The sequence below is a fragment of the Phragmites australis genome, chromosome 3 (genome assembly GCF_958298935.1).
Source record: "Phragmites australis chromosome 3, lpPhrAust1.1, whole genome shotgun sequence".
In the NCBI taxonomy this organism is placed as follows: domain Eukaryota; kingdom Viridiplantae; phylum Streptophyta; class Magnoliopsida; order Poales; family Poaceae; genus Phragmites; species Phragmites australis.
This window is the reverse complement of record NC_084923.1, coordinates 24,561,096-24,578,208: the sequence shown is the minus strand read 5'-3', so window position 1 is coordinate 24,578,208 and position 17,113 is coordinate 24,561,096. Positions and strand designations below refer to the sequence as shown.

Here is a 17,113-nt window from a genome sequence, read left to right as displayed (position 1 = left end):
TTCTAAGAACAGTATCAAACATGGCAGGATTAAGTGGTTTTGCGGCAACAGTAGAAGTCTTCTCGTTTTTCTTCATTATTGACTCATCAAGCACATCAAATTGCGAGATGAACTCAACAAATTCACTCAAGGTTGGGTAGCCAACCTAAAATGAAAGAACATCTCAGAACAAAGGCGATGAAATAAGCACCGAAATTGCATCGAACTGACTTGGTAAGTAGTAGTTACTTAGGTATACTTTGATTCCTTAGGCCCTGTAACAGGTGGACAAAAGGTGAGCACGAAAGCAGTGCCTACAAGGTTGCATTTAGGAAGCAAATATGTCCTATATTCTTCAAACCATGAGGAAGCAAGGGCATGTTCTGAGAGGCTTTCTTATTGAAGCTTGTGGCCGTTGAAATCTTAACTGTTGGCTGATCAATGGATTGGATTGAATTTGATTCCATACAAATTAAAGGAAAGCAAGATCTTTGGTTCCAGTGGTCAAATTCATCCTGGACGCGGTGAAGAAGGGGAGGTTGTAGTAGCTGAAGAGCATCTCGATGTCGATAGAGGTGAGGGAGTTTACCTTCACGATGAGGGACTCACCGAGGCTGCACTTGTGCGGGTAGCTCCTAGGGAGGTAGAAGCCGCGGGCGCCCGACATGGAGAGGAGCGCGATCGCCATGACGATGACAACGAAGAGGAGTGCGTCGAGACGGGCCATGGTTGGATCTAGATCAGGGGCTTCAACTTCTAGGTGGATCTGGGCGGCGATGGGGCTCGGGGTGGTGGCGGAGCTCCAGCGAGCACCTCACCGGAGGCAGGGGAGGAGTGAGGTGTCGGTGGCGGCGGAACAGATCTGGGGGCGTCGGCATCGACAAGCTCGGATGGGGAGCAGCGGAGTGGATTTAGCGGTCGGATAGAAAAATTGCAGTTGAGATTAGTAGCGTGAAGGAGGGCCAAACGCAGGCACTCTCGCGTGAAACCACATCGTGCCCGCGCGTGGATGGGCGTGGACCTACGTGGACAGGTGGGACCGCCATCCATGTATGTTGTTGGATGAAAATTGTGTAATGGATCTAATGGCGTCAAATTGATTTGAGTACATAATTATTGGGTGAGAAATAATTATAAGAAAACTTGTGCTTTATAGTATAGATTTGGTAATCTTCCAAATTTTATAACTAGAACCATTCAAAATTTTCGCATGCTTACGTTGGCAGCATCTGAAAAAGATATTAAAAAAGAGAAAAAGGAAAAGGAAAAGGAAAAGGAAAAGGAAAAGAAAGGATCTCAGAAGCTTCAGATTGGAGACTTGAGCAAACCCCACCGTCATCGACTCATCGTCCGTCCACCACGACCAAGACTCACGCAGGCAGCCTTCCTCCTCCTCGCTGTCTCTTGAGTCTAGGTCTGGTAGTCTTCTCCAACTCCCACCACTCGCCAAGCTGGTCCATCGCTGACCCAACAACCTCTGCTAGGGTTTGGGGATCTCCCTCGCGGGCGATGTCGGACGTCACCGTCGACTCGCCGCAGGGCCGCCGCTCGCCGCCGCCGCCGCCGTCGCCGTCGCCGTCGATGCCGCGCTTCCAGCAGCAGCCGAGCGGGCGCCAGCCGGCCCCGCCCGGCAGCGATCCCTTCACCTTCGGCGTCGTCGCTTTCCTCGGCGTCTGCTTCGTCCTGGTGATGACCACTCCGCCCCTTATCTACCCCCACCTTTTTTATTTCCTGATCGCGATTAGATGCGTTGTGGCGCTTTGTGCCCGTGCCTGATCGGTTCATCCTGGGGTCTATCGGTAGTGTTGCGGTGTGCATTTAAAGTGTGATCCTGCAGTGGGGGGTTGGGGGTTACTGGCAGGTTGTTGCTTGGTGGGGTTTAGGCTTGGTGCATTAGAACTGTCGGTGCTGATTTGGTGAGTGCCCTTATGGACGTGTAGGTGATTGCATTATGGACAAACGATGTGTATGCTTCAATTGATTGGGCGGGTGATATGAGCCAATTAGCCTCAGTTATCCATTACATTTGCTAAATTGAGTTTATGTTTGTGCCTTTTAACTTGCCACATTTGTTAGGAGAACTGTGCTTTTTTTGGATATTGCTTATTGCTCTCTCTCTCTAGCTGTTTTGGGTTACCACTTAGCACCATCACCTTTTTAGTTCCAAACTGGTTCTTATCGGTCCTGTTGGGGTTCCTTTTATATGAAGATTTGGGACTATTGACTGTATGGGCTTGTTTATCATGAGCTTCACTGCTTCACATAGTTTTTTTCTCCTTATATGTCTGTATTATCTCACATGATCTTGTTTGTAGCACTCATCTCTACCCTATTTATCTTCCTCCTCGACGTGACGCTACTAAAGCTTTTCTTATCGGTCCTGTTGGGTTCCTTTTATATGAAGATTTGGGATTATTGACTGTATGGGCTTGTTATCATGAACTTCACTGCTTCACATAGTTTTTTTCTTACATGTCTGTATTATCTCACATGATCTTGTTTGTAGCACTCGTCTCTACCCTATTTAGCTTCCTCCTCGTCGTGACACCACTTAAGCTTTTCTTTGTGCGATGACAACTGAAGTATCACTATGGGACTAGACTATGTCTCAATCAAGAAAATAGTTTAATATTGTTGATTTTAGGTTGTTGCCTGCGGGGGTTTAGGTTTTTTGTGTGCTGGGGTTGGGATTATTAATTCGGTCAGTGCCCTTGTGGATGTATTGGTGGTTACATTGTGAATGCTTGAATTGATTAGATGGGAGATAAGCTGAGTTAGTTTTAAAAGTGCATTACATTTGCCAAAATGAGCACTCCCTCTGATCCCAAATATAAGTCCATTTAGGTTTGTCCTAGGTCAAACGTTTTTATCTTTCACCATCAATAGCTAAAAAAATCACATAGATTGACAACATAAGATTGATGTTACTAGATTCGTAATGAAAAATACATTCATAACATATAACTCTTTCTATTTGAAATAATATAATTTTATAGATATTGTTAGTCAAAGTGTCATATTGGAGACCGTGTCGATGTCCTAATGGACTTATATTTGGGATCAGAGAGAGTAGATTTCTGTGCCTTTTAAGTTGCCATATTTGTTAGGGGACTGTGTTTTTAGATATTGCTGATTTCTCTCTCTCTGCAACAAACATATCAACATATATCTGTCTTGAGTTAACGTCACCACCGAAATTACTATTTTAGTTCCAAACAGGTTCTTATCAGTCCTTTGGGGGTTCCTTTTGTACAATGGTTTGGAACTATTAACCATATGGTCTTGTTTACCAAATTTATGAACCTCACGTGTTTTCTTCTGATATTTCTGCTGTATTCTCTCACATGGTCTTGTTTGTAGTGCTCGTCTATACCCTATTTATCTTCCTCCTCTTCATGACATTTATAGTATTTTTCTATGTGTGACGAAAACTGATGTATCACCATGGGACTAGACTATGTCCCAAGAAAGAATATAGTTCAGATTTGTTGATGGACTGTTGTTGCCTGCTGGGTTTTAGGTTTGGTCAGTGCACTTATGGGCATATTGATGATTACATTGTGTATGCTTGAACGGAGTACATGGGCGATACACTCCTAATTAGTCTCAATAATGCATTACATTTGCCAAAATGAGTTGAGTTCTGTGCCTTTTAAGTTGCCATATTTGTTAGGTGGCTGTGATTTTAGATATTACTAATTATTCTCTCTGCAACAAACATGTCAACAGCTAGCTGTCTTGAGCTAATGTCACCAATGCAATCACTATTTTAGTTCTAAATAGGTTCTTATCACTCCAGGGGTGGGGGGTTTCCTTTTATACAATGGTTTGGAACCATTGACTGTGTGGGCCTCTTTATCAAGTTTTGTACTTTTAAAATTTTCTTATATTTCTATTTTATCTCACACAGTCTTGTTTGTATTGCTCCTCTCCCTTGTTGCTCTTCCTCCTTTTAGTCACATAACTTCTATGTTTCAATGTTCTCGACAACTATAGCATCAGCATGGGACCATATCCCAAGAAAAAAACACACTAGCTATCTCTAGTGTAATTTACTCAAATATGATTACAAATGTAGTAACACTGCGCCATATCATTATTTGAAGTTACTGAAACGTAGTGTGTAACATGTCAATTGACATTAGATCAACAAGGGATTAAAAGGGTGGCAACAGAATGTAGTTCAAGATTTTGGTTTGGTTGATTAAGAACTGTGTCTTACTTTGAGTGGTAGTAGAGAAATTTTATTATATGGGTAGTAATGAAAGAAATCTTACTAAGTAGATACTCTATGAATTACCGTTGTTGAGAAGCGCATAGTAAGTAAAAGTGAGCTAAACCAAAATTAAATGTCAAGAACCAATGTTAGTGAAAAAAATATCAAGATAATATGGGTTTGCAACTTGCTAACTGTGCCTGATTCTTAGTGCACATTATTGTTCATTTGGCCTATTAGAAGAAGAGGTGACTGATGGAACATGACACTTTCAATTGGCACTCTCTTCATGTTAGGGCATGGTGGAGTTTGTAGAACAGCCATAACCCAAGTTTTTGTTGTTCTTGTTAAATAATATCAAATGATCTATTAAATGTGATCTCTTTTGGAGATCAATTTATCAAAAGTGCATTGCAACTATGGTCTTTTACCCGCTTTACACAGACATAGTCTACTATTGGTTCATAATGTATTTGAGTATGCTATTCGTATGTGTGGGTGATTATTAATCGAGTGACTTGCATTGCCCAGATAGGGAATTAATTAGTTTCACGGCCTCTACCTTAGTATGTATTGATTGAAGTAGCACTCACTTCAGGATACAGTGGATACATTCTTTCTCTAATTGAGGCAAAGCAGTACGACTGTACAAGGATACCATTGAACTCTTTGGTATTGAATATCTCGCGCATTGGTAAATATGCAGATTTCACTCTCAGTTCCATCAAGCGTTCTACATCAAATTCCTGAAGGACATGTTGGGGTATACTGGAGAGGAGGTGCTCTTTTGAAAACAATCACTCCTCCAGGTACCCTTTTTATTGTAATATTCTTTCTTTTTCTATATGAATGTATCTTTACTATTTTTTTACTCCGCTTCTAGGGTTTCATCTGAAGCTTCCTTGGATCACCCAGTATGAGCCAATACAGGTTACACTTCAAACAGACCAGGCAAGTGAATGTCACACTTTGCGATTCATTTTTCTTATCTTATGTTTCCACTAAAATTGTAGTTTAGTTCACCTGTTAACTCTATCTGTTTGATTGGATCACACCTTGTTTGAATCTTTTTAACATGCCAATGGAAATATTACTGTATTTCTATATCAGATGAGTTTATGATAGAAATAGACTTGTTCCACTCATTGTGCTAAACATATGAGTTTATGGCAGATATATTTATGCTGTTCATTATGACAAACCAGGTCAGAGATATTCCTTGTGGAACAAAAGGTGGTGTCATGATCAGCTTTGACAAGATAGAGGTATAATATTACTCTTCTTTTTATTTCAACTCTGTTTCACAAGGGTCATCTGCCTGTTTCTGAGCTACTTGATCGACTGCTGTGCATGCAGGTTGTGAACCGCCTCCATAAAGAGTTTGTGCATGAAACCCTACTCAATTATGGTGTGCATTATGACAAGACATGGATATATGATAAAATTCATCATGAGATAAACCAGTTCTGCAGCGCTCACAGTTTGCAGCAAGTTTACATCGACATGTTTGATCAGGTTGGTTAATCCTTTTAGTGAAACAACTTTTGCCTGTCTTGTATGCAACCCGCAATATAGTAGACCTAATACCCACATCTATGGTTCACCTCACCTGTCCTGCCAAATTTCAGATTGATGAAACAATGAAAGAAGCTATTCAAAGTGACTGCACACGCTATGCTCCTGGAATTGAAATCATCAACGTCCGTGTTACGAAGCCGAATATACCTGGTAGTATTAGGAGAAATTTTGAACTTATGGAGGAGGAGCGTACAAAGGTATGCACTTCATGTGACCAGATCATATGTTTCACCTGTACTGTACCCTCTTGAACATTCCTGGACAGTTCATGTACACTTGGTAATTTCTAATGCAACTATTGAGGGTAGAACTTGCGGTGCTATTGATGTCGTAGCATATATATCCTTTGATATTAATGTTTGTTCAATAGTTAGCAATGGTTATTAACAAAGTATAAACATTGACTACATTTCTTTAATTGATAATAGATTTTTTGTTTTTCATAATTAACTGAATTGTAAAAGTTGCATAGTTGAAGTTTACTAGCTTCAGAAGGTGATTCCTGGGCTTCTTTTTTGGGGGACTGAATGCCTATATGCCTAGTACTACCTCAATATTAACATTCCCTTCCTTGTCTTGCACTATCATTTTAAAGCAGTGATTTTTATTAGATTACCGAACTTTATGCAAATCATGATATTCATATTTATACAGATACCATTGGATTATACATTAGTGAGGCTGACTTCATACTTGAAGATAAAATGCATATAACACACTTACAAGAATGAACTTATGTTGCTTTATTACTGCAAAAAAACAGTGTTCAATGATGTCTTTTCTACTCATGGGTTTAAGTTGAATGTATGTATGTATTCTGGACGCTTATAGTGTCATCTACATGTAGGCACTGATCGCCATCGAGAAGCAAAAGGTAGCAGAGAAGGAGGCAGAAACACAGAAGAAGATTGCACTATCTGAAGCAGAGAAGAATGCACAGGTGAGCAAGATCCTCATGGAGCAGAAGCTGATGGAGAAGGACAGTTCCAAAATGCAGCAGCAGATTGACAATGAAATGTACCTTGCACGAGAGAAAGCACTGGCAGATGCAAACTATTACAGGCATGGCTTTCATCACCATTTTTTCAAATCTCATTTGCTATGCAAGCTTCTTATTTTTCAACTAACTGCATTTGGTTTGAGCATTCCAGGATCTTAAAGGAAGCAGAGGCCAATAAACTTAAACTTACTCCTGAATTTCTTGAGCTGAGGTTCATCGAATCAATCGCCAATAACTCAAAGATTTTCTTTGGTGAAAAGGTACTGAACTTGTATGCACATTTCTCCTCCTGTATGTTCTCTGAAGTCCTGGGCTGAACTGTGAACCACTCTGCAGATTCCAAACATGATAATGGATCAAAGGCTGCTTAAGAATTACCTGGATGCTGCGCCGAGGAAGGGCCATTCTGAAATGTAGAAGTGTGTTATGTGAATCAGAAGTAAGACGGTATATTTTTGTGATCCACATGGTAGATAGGACTCCCATGAAGCCGTTCAGTACATTTGAAAGCCAAAAAGGATGAGACATCAGGACCTCGCTAGGATGGTAATTAGCAGTTAGTCTTATGCAAGAAAAAACACTTTTGACTTATTTTGTGTAATAGTATTAGCATAGCTGAAGCGATCTGCATGTGGCTGACATTGATGCAACCAGCACAGATTCTGTTGAATACATTTTGGTTAGTCTGCAAAACTGATGGCTAGGTCACTCATTTGTGTGGTATAATGGGATTCATGGGGCTCACCGACTGTGAAGATTGGCAGCCAAGCTTTACCAAGTTTCGCGATTTCTCAATGCAATGCGTGTGATATGGACAGTAACATCCATGACGTGCTCCACTATTTTGCAGGTATAATCCATGTTCATGTCGTGTTTCTATCGCTCACACCCGCAGTGAACCTGTGACAGGCGGTTGCACAATTACACGCCCTTTTGTAGGAAAGCGCATGCCACAGCCGGCAGAAAGTTAATCACTAGAATAGATGATCCAAGCAGTGACAATAAGATACAGCGGGGCTGGAGAAAACTGCAAAAGTTTCTCACATCCAAAACTTTAATGTGCCGTGTTGCCCTGCCCTGCCATCCACTCCTTTTTAGAGACAAAGGATTTCTATTAACTCGAGGTCCAAACATCAGCTGCCACCAAAGAGATTACAACGTGGGGGCACAGACTCCGGCCAGAGTAATACACTCCCCCGTCTGAGTCTTACTCCAATACTAGCTTAGCTTATGAGGCACATCATTACAAGAGCACGGATTATGCAAAATTCATACAGAAGTGCAACTAGTAAACATGAGAAAAGAGGACGCCGATGGGAGAGGCATCAAACCTTGAGCTGGCAATTGCAGTCTTCAGGTTACTGTTACCGCGTGTGTGTGTGTGTGTGTGTGTGTGTGTGTGTGTGTTTCTTTTCTTTTCTTTTTTTTTTTTTGCGCTTTCTCAGAGGATTGGTATGCCCTGTGTGTTTTTTTTTCTCTCTGTTTGCACTGCAGGACGATGTGATCTGCGAGATACGTGGCAGTAGTAGCGACCCTCATCTTACTGCAGTTTGTGCTGTGTCCAATGCATACGAGCATCGGACTCCTGTATTCTTGTACCCAGTGTACTTTTTTTCTTTAATTTTCACATGCTATGCAGCAGGGAAAATGTATACATATCTTGATTTGGTGAACTACGAAGATCGTTAACGCCAAATGTACCGCCTCTTGATTTGGTGGTGGATTGGTGTAGTCAAAAGAGTACGACTCGTTCATTAGGGTTTAAATTCGTAGCGACTGTGGCAAAGCCTAGTCGCCAGTTGCTGCTAATCAATTGCCCATTCCAATACCGTCGCTGCCATCAGCCGGTGACAACACTCCTAATGATGGCATGCTCCTCGTCAGAGTATTTTGATATATCTCTGTACTTAATAGTTTATGATTTATAATCATATAATACATGCATTACCTCTAAAAGAGGTTTTTTATCCTAAGTCTTGTACTTTATATAATTCGTCCTTGAGACTCAAGCAACACATCGATCGTAGCACGTCAATTCCTCTCGTTTATATAGTATCAGATAGATTTTGGTCCTAGCCTCCACCACACACTTCTGTATCGCTTCGCCCCCGGAGATCTATCCTCGTGATCTCCACAGGGACTGTGCAACCCATAGCTAGGGTTCATGCCGCCAATCGTATTGATCAGCCACCATAAAGGGTCTTTTTCCAGTCTATTGATCGATTTTTATCTCTTGTTGATCATTTGACCGGTGTTTTCTTTTTGGTTTTTCGATCATAGATCGATTTGCATTGCCCACCACTACATGTCGTCCTGGCATGCCTCTACTCCGACCCTAGCGTCCGACTCTCCACCGACAACCTCCTCATCTTCAACCATGCGGCAGGCTGGGTGCACGACATCACAAAGGGGATGCCTTCATGCGTCACTACCTGTTGCCCTATCCTCACCTCTCCAAGTCAGCTCGTCATCGCCACCACCGTTCAGGATGTCCTCAACACTGCCACCACCACATACACAACTCTACCATGATCCATAGGGTTATGCGGTTTTGATTAGTGCAACATCTTCCATGATCATCACATATTGCGTGCCCCTCGGTCAGATCAGTTGAACAAGCGCATGACTGCATATGGTCCATCCACGAGCACGCGCTATATGCCACCGAGCAATAGGTCGGTGCAGCATCGGCTCTTCGGGCCACAGTGTCGCTGCCTGTAGTCAACACCACCTGATTGTCATGCACGCCTTCCTTGGCATGGCACCGCCGCCAATGATTCCTCCCGTTGTATCTTCTTCATCGCTGTTCCCACGCACCGACGACTCATCAGGCTTTCATTGTCCTGCCTCCTTATGCACAACACTACCACTGTTGTCTGCACCAGTCTTTGTCATGCCTCTCAAGTTCTTATCTGCCTACTTCGAGCACCGCCTCCACACTTCTATAGGTTACTAGCATCGCCGGTGCAGCTCACTGGTTCCGCCACACCTTCAGTATCCATCCACCACGACCTCATCGCCAGAGTTGTGATCTCTTCCCTCACCACATTCCATTTACGCTGATAATCATGGGCTACACCAGCACTCCTTTCTTCACTTCTCTGCGTACCACAACCGGCGCTAGTCTTCTCTGCTACCTGCTAGTCTTCTATGATAATCCCTCTAACACTAGCACATGGTTTGTGATGGTCTCCTTCTTCATATGTCTGGTGTTGACAACATTGATGCATGCGTTCATCCTCGATGTGTCCCCAGGCCTGGCGAACCTAGTGCGGTCCCTCGTCTTTGATAGCTTTGACAACATCACTTTTGGCATCAACTTTCTCCTCAATGATTACCTTGATTGTATCAATGTCTTCTTCTCTAACGCATCCTTGCACCAACAGCTTCATGTGCAACTAACTCGTTAATGACAACCCTGACTTCGACTACATTGACTACGACTACCTAACGCACGGCTACCCCAACCACGACTGCACCTCTCCCCTTGCTCTCAGCTACCTTGACATTGGCACCAAGAGATATCGTCTGCTTAAGCAACTCACTAGCTTCCACTCTAGTCTCAGCATCCATGACGCAACCACGCTCCCATTACAATTGTGTGTGTGTGGGGGGGGGGGGGGGATGTCAGTTTGTTAGCTTCCTACCTTCGGCTTTCTCTCTAGTCTGACCGTCTGTGTCACTCCCACTATGACTATGGGGGGATGTTAGAGTGTCTTGGCATATCTCTGTATTTAGTAGTTTAGGATTTGTAATCCCGTGATACCTACCTTATCTCTAGAAGAGGCTTCTTGCCCTCCAAGCCTTGTTCTCTATATAACCCACCCTCGAGGCTCAAGCTGTCAGGTGCACACCGCGACAAGGTCGCCACAAATGGAGACACCGCACATAACTAGTTGTGGATCATGCTAAAGGAGGCAACAAATGTGGTAGAAAACGAGAAATCATTTCTTCCTCCAAGTGCTCAGTGAGGTGATGGAGTCGGAGGGGAAAGCCTAGGCCGAGCTCTGCAAGTCCTAGAATTTGGAGGCAGCATTGAAGGTAGAGCTCGCCATCGCCAAGGTTGAGCTCGCCGAGGTGAGGAAGTCCGAGGTGGCCATGCTCCAAGACCTGAGCAAGTCCTTGGTCGTCGTTAGGACCGAGCTCAACTTGCAAGGGAGAGAGATGGCCATATTGGGCAACAACATGTTTGACACACTTGTAAGGAGAGTGAACACGGAGTTCGACAATGTAATTAACAAGTAGATTACAAGTTCAAAACAAAAAACTAGAAGATTAACCGCCCTAAGTTTTGCTTTCGTTGGATTAAATTGTTCATAGTGATGGTGAAATTAAGCCTCGGTGATAAAATATATATGTTCTCCTAGACTAGCAGGTTCAACTTTAAGATTTAGTAGATTAGTTGTATACTAGAGTCTAGATATAGTTGTGAAGGTTTGTGATGGTCTCCTTTGTACGTATAGCAACAACGATGCGTGTGTTTGTCCCCGATACATCCCCAGGCTTGGCAAACCTAGTGCCTCATCTTCGATGGCCTTGACAATATCGCTTTTTCCATCAACTTTCTCCTCAATGATTACCTCGGTTGCGTCACCATCTTCTTCCCTAGCGAATCCTTACACATGCGGCTTCAAGTGCGGCTACCTCATCAACGACAACCCCCACTTTTTCTACATCGACCATGATTACCTCACGCACGACTACCCCAACCACGGCTACACCTCTCCCCTCACTCTCGGCTACCTCAACATCGACACCAAGGGCTATTGTCCGCATGAGCAACTCGTCAGATTTCACTCTAGTCTTAGCGTCCACGACGCAACGGTGCTCCCATTATGACTGAGGGGGGATGTTAGTCTGTTAGCTTTCTCTCTAGTCTGGCCATCTGTGTCACTCTCACTATGACTATGGGAGGATGTTAGAATGTCTTGGCATATCTCTGTATTTGCTATTTTAGGATTTATAATCCTGTGATACCTGCATTATCTCTAGGAGAGGCTTCTTATCCTCCAAGCCTTGTTTTCTATATAAACCACCCTCGAGGCTCAAGCAATACATCTATCACGTTAGGCTCATTTCCACTCCTGTCAGGTTCATGCCGCGGCAAGGTTGCCGTAGATGGGGACGACACGCATAACTAATTGTGGACCGTGCTAAAGGAGGCAATGAACGTGCTAGAAAATGAGAAATCATTTCTTCCACCAAGTGCTTAGTGAGGCGATGGAGTCGAAGGGGAAAGCCAAGGTCGAGCTCTGCAAGTTCAGGAAATCAAAGGCAGTAATGAAAGTTGAGCTTGCCGAGGTGAGGAAGTTCGAGCTGGCCATGATCCAAAACCTGAGCAAGTCCTTGGTGGCCGTTAGGGCTGAGCTCAACTTGCAAGGGAGAGAGATGGCCATATTGGGGAACAACATGTTTGACACGCTCGTGAGGAGAGTGAACACGGAGCACGTCAATGTAATTAACAAGTATATTACAAGTTTAAAACAAAAACTAGAAGACCAACCGTCCTAAGTTTTGCTTCTGCTGGATTAAATTGTTTATAGTGATCGCGAAATTAAGCCTTACTGATAGAATATATATGTTCTCCTAGACTAGCACGTCCAGTTTTAAGATTCAGTAGATTATACTGAAGTCTGGATATAGTTGTGAAGTTTCTAAGTTTTAATATCGGAGTTTTGTACACTAGATTCAGTTGTGCTTTTTCCATAATTAAGGTTTTGTGCATATGTGTCACCCGTGCATCTTCGAGATATGTTTTGTACACCAGGTTTCGAGATAAGTTCTATTTAGTGGAGCGAGGACATTGACGATCCAAGGCTTTCAACTAGCATGGTTAGCTCTCTAGCAACTGCTACACCCACACAACGAGTGGTTATCAACCTTGCACACGTGCAACTGATTTTACCAAGAAGGCTAATTCCTACAAGTAATTGAAGAAACTAGCAAAAACGAAAAAGAAGGCAATTTGAATTGCAGAGAAACAAAAGTTGAGGTTCTGTTTATTCACCAAACTAGGTCTACAAGACACTAGTCCGATGAACTAAGTCCAACACACAATGGGGGAAACTCTCTAACAACAAAACCTAAATCTAAAATGGTGGTAATAGCCACATATATGGAGGAGAGGAGAGGGTGGTGGACACAAGGGGAGAGAAGGCACCTAGAGTTGTCCTAGGGTTTGTGTGCATTCTGGTGGTGTGCTCACAACATAGGCGTGAGCCCCAGCACGTTTACATGGTCCAAATTAGCCCAAAATAGTGACACAACACATTTCTCTAATGACCGCGACTTGTAGATGGAAAAGCTGAAGGTGTGGCGAGATCCATTGGAAGGGTCTCGTCATTAGCTTTTTATTAAGTACTTATACACCTCCAACGAGCTTCATATGTGGAAGTTATGTATGTTTTAAGTCAGTGTTGCCAAGATGACTACGAATTGACCTCGACTTAAACTCTATCGGCATGAACTTGTTATTATGCTAGTGCTACTCCCTTGGACTTGGTTTCTAAGTAGAATAACATCATAAGACTTAGGTACCAATCCATCCTCAATAGGAAAGTTAGGAAGTCATAGAATCAAACTCACATGATAATTTATCTATAGTGTACTTGCTCTTGTAAGTGGAGCTTACAATGGTGCTGGTTCTAGATTGTTGTGTGTATCTGAATGAGTGATGTCCTCATCATTCGCTGCTGCCACATTGTCGTCGGCTCACTACTTGTAGCAGCTGATGCACCTGATGGTGGTAGTAAGTGAAATAAGGCACGAATTAGTATGGTCCTAGCAGGCGCCTGTCGCCATGGCGTATTGATGCTTCAAAGTTCATGCGTAGAGTGTCAGAGGACGAAGGAGTTGAGGGGGAACAAGGAAGAGGACTATGGTTTTTTTTTATTTTAGCCTTTTTAAAACTAATATTTTAATAACAGCCCGTCGGTATCTAAATTTTCAGAAACTAGCCCATTTTATCACGCCAAAGTGTCTGGCGTGACTCCCCAACATAGTCACGCCATATTCATTGGCGTGACCAAAGTGGCAACGCTGGTGGAAACCCTAGCGCCTTTACACGCGGGTTCGACGTGGCAGCCTGAGTCACGCCAAATTGGTTGGCGTGACTCGGATGAACAGTATTTTCGTGGATAAACAGTGTTCCCAGCAGTTTCAATTGTTTTCTTTCCGCTTTCTCTATTTGAGCAGTGGGATTGCTGTACTCCAAAATTCATGAAACTTTTTCTGTATGTCCTATAATTTATGATGAATCCATTTTAAAAAGATTCACCTCAATACCCCATCTAGGTTTCAAAATAAAAAACTCCAAAAATGGTTAGTTTTAGAAATTCTAGTAATTTTTAAGGCCTTAAATAAATTCCCAAAAATCTGAGAAAATTCACTAATATTCCTCTCATGTGGCGTAATAATTTCTAAAATTATTTCCAACCCTAGGTTACTTGGTGAAAAAATGAGTTCCTTTGCAATGCTCCATTTATATGTATTTTTATCATTTCATACTATTTAGCCTTGTAAACGCCCTCTAAATAATTAGCAATTATGTTCGATTTTTCTCAAAATTTTATCAGTGCTTAATGCAACATGTAAAAGTCCTATTTGCAAACATGCACATCCAATAGAATCGTAGAATTTGAATGATTCAATTTTGAATGTTGGTATATGTTACAATTTATTCTATAACAATAATACTTAGGTGACTTGTGGAGCCAAAAAGAATTACCATTTTCGGTCTAAACCATACCAAATTTATTGTATGGATAGTTCAGAATATGTTTTAGCCGAACCACACACATGATTTTTAGAAAGACTAATAAACTTTAAATTGCGCATGTTCAAACATGAAAATTATTTACTAATTTAAATGTACATTTCAAAATACTTAATTCACCCTGTAGTCTCAAAGGCTGTGGGTAGACATAGCACTTAGCTATGTTTGAACATACGCAATTTAAAGTTTATTAGTCTTCCTAAAAATTATGTGTGTTGTTCGGCTAAAACATATTCTAAACTATTCATACAATAAATTTGGTATGATTTAGACCGCAAATAGCAATTCTTTTTGGCTCCACAAGTCACCTAAGTATTATTGTTATATAACAAATTGTAACATATACCAACATACAAAATTGAATAATTCAAATTCTACGACTCTATTGGATGTGCATATTTGCAAATAGGACATGTACATGTTGCATTAAGCGCTAGCAAAATTTTGAGAAAAATCGAACATAATTGCTAATTATTTAGAGGGCGTTTACAAGGCTAAATAGTATGAAATGTTAAAAATGCATATAAATGGAGCATTGCAAAGGAACTCACTTTCACCAAATAACTTAGGGTTGAAAATAATTTTAGAAATTATTACGCCATATAAGAGGAATATTAGTGAATTTTTTCAGATTTTTGGGAATTTATTTAAGGCCTTAAAAATTACTAGAATTTCTAAAAGTAACCATTTTTGGAGTTTTTTATTTTGAAACCTAGATGGGGTATTGAGGTGAATCTTTTTAAACTGGATTCATCATGAATTATAAGACATACAAAAAAAATTTCATAAATTTTAGAGTACAGCAACCCCACTGCTCAAGTAGACAAAGCAGGAAGAGAACAATTGAAACCACTGAAAATACTGTTCATCTACGAAAATACTGTTCAGCCGAGTCAAGCGAACCAATTTAGCGTGACTCAGGCTGCCACGTTGAACCCACGTATAAAGGCACCGTAGTTTCCGCCAGTGTGGCCACTTTGGTCACGCAAATGAATATGACGTGACTACGTTGGGGAGTCACGCCAGATACTTTGGCGTGACAAAAGAGGCTAGTTCTTGAAAATTTAGATGCCGACGGGCTGTTATTAAAATATTAGTTTTAAAAAGGCTAAAATAAAAAAAAAGTCGGTGGAGTTAGGGCTCTTCGTTCGGTTTGTTTGGTCCGATGTATTAGATATTTTGGTATAATATAATAGTTTATAAAATACAGTTCGAGATTAGTAAATACCATTCCTACCAAATTTGATACAAATTGAGAATGAGAAGACGTATCGCGGCAATGTCGCACATCATCAGATATCACATGATTCACGTATGTTCTGTACTTATGTTCAAGTTCAAGTGTTCAGCGCTTCAGGCAGTTCTGGTCGCTGCAACAGTAAACCAACCGTGCAGTCGTGCAAGTGCAATGCAACACATCATTCACCATTCACTCATTTACTCATTCTGCAAGTGCTTTATAAAGACGTGCAAGCTCGCCTCTTGCGGATTTATGGCTTGGTGAGTCACTTTGTGGCTGCGTATAGTCAATCCAATTGACAATGGACAACAACGTGCGTGGTTAGCAGACTTTGGGCCCAAACATGGTGTTACAGCCCAGCATCGCAGGCAATGGACAACACCAGTGTGCCACAACGGACATCCTTTGCCTCACAACCTAGATAAATTGGTATCTTCGGTTTTCACCTAGTTTTTACTAAAAAAACCGAACACGAAAAACCCTACTTCATATCTACCTAACTAAAAACCGATCAAATCAAGTTGACCGATTTGGTATTTTTGGTCTGGTTTTTTCGATTCGGTTGCAAAGTGCACAGCTCTAGGTGGAGCCCATGAAGGAGAATCATTAGATTAATATGATGGTGGATGCAGCATGGAAGTCACACCGTGACGTGCCAGTGATTTATCGGTACATAGTTAGTGGAATGTACTGTTAAAAAAAAAGCTTACCCGTTGCCTCCTACTGTATCAGCTAGCCGTCGCTGTCGCCTCCTCTTGCCTCAGCATCTCATCAGGTGAGGTAACTCGACGGCGCGAACCCATTAGCGGAATTCGGTCCCAAAAAGATGGTGGCGGGGGGCTTAATGTGGGGGGACTGGTTAATGATGATGCCATCGTCACCATTACAGAGGTAATTATTTAGATTTTTCTCGATGCGATCGGATTAGGGTCTCGGTGAATTTCTTTCGAGATGTCGGATGAGGGTTCAATTCTCCAGAGCTACATCAACAACATCATTTGACCATCCAGAGAGAAATCGTTGTGTAAAATTCATCAATTGGCTTTCGAGCGGATTCGATTAGTTCGATCCCATCCTGTGTTTGGGCACACAAAGGCCCTCTTCACTTCTGCTCGAGTCCATTTTTTGGTATGCGTTGCAGGGCAAAGTGGTGTGTCAGACATGTGGCAGTGGTATCGCTCGTCATCTTATTGCTAATTGTGCTCGGTACGATAGGTCAGACATGTGGCATTGGTACTACTTTATTGCTGTACCCTGTCTTGTCTTTTCCCTTTAATCTGGTCATCTGCCAAGAAGCGACCGGTAAGAGAAATATATAATATCTGA

General features: G+C 42.0%; 1 protein-coding gene across 1 annotated transcript; it reads left to right on the top strand.

The window, feature by feature from the left end:
* Positions 1–1,288: 1,288 nt before the first annotated feature.
* Positions 1,289–7,551, top strand: LOC133912705 (uncharacterized). The gene is made up of 9 exons (XM_062355570.1): positions 1,289–1,665; positions 4,902–5,004; positions 5,079–5,146; positions 5,401–5,460; positions 5,552–5,710; positions 5,824–5,970; positions 6,621–6,835; positions 6,925–7,033; positions 7,110–7,551. The coding sequence occupies exons 1-9, from the start codon at positions 1,489–1,491 to the stop codon at positions 7,188–7,190; spliced, it is 1,119 nt and encodes a 372-aa protein (XP_062211554.1). The 5' UTR covers positions 1,289–1,488; the 3' UTR covers positions 7,191–7,551.
* The last annotated feature ends 9,562 nt before the right edge of the window (positions 7,552–17,113 follow it).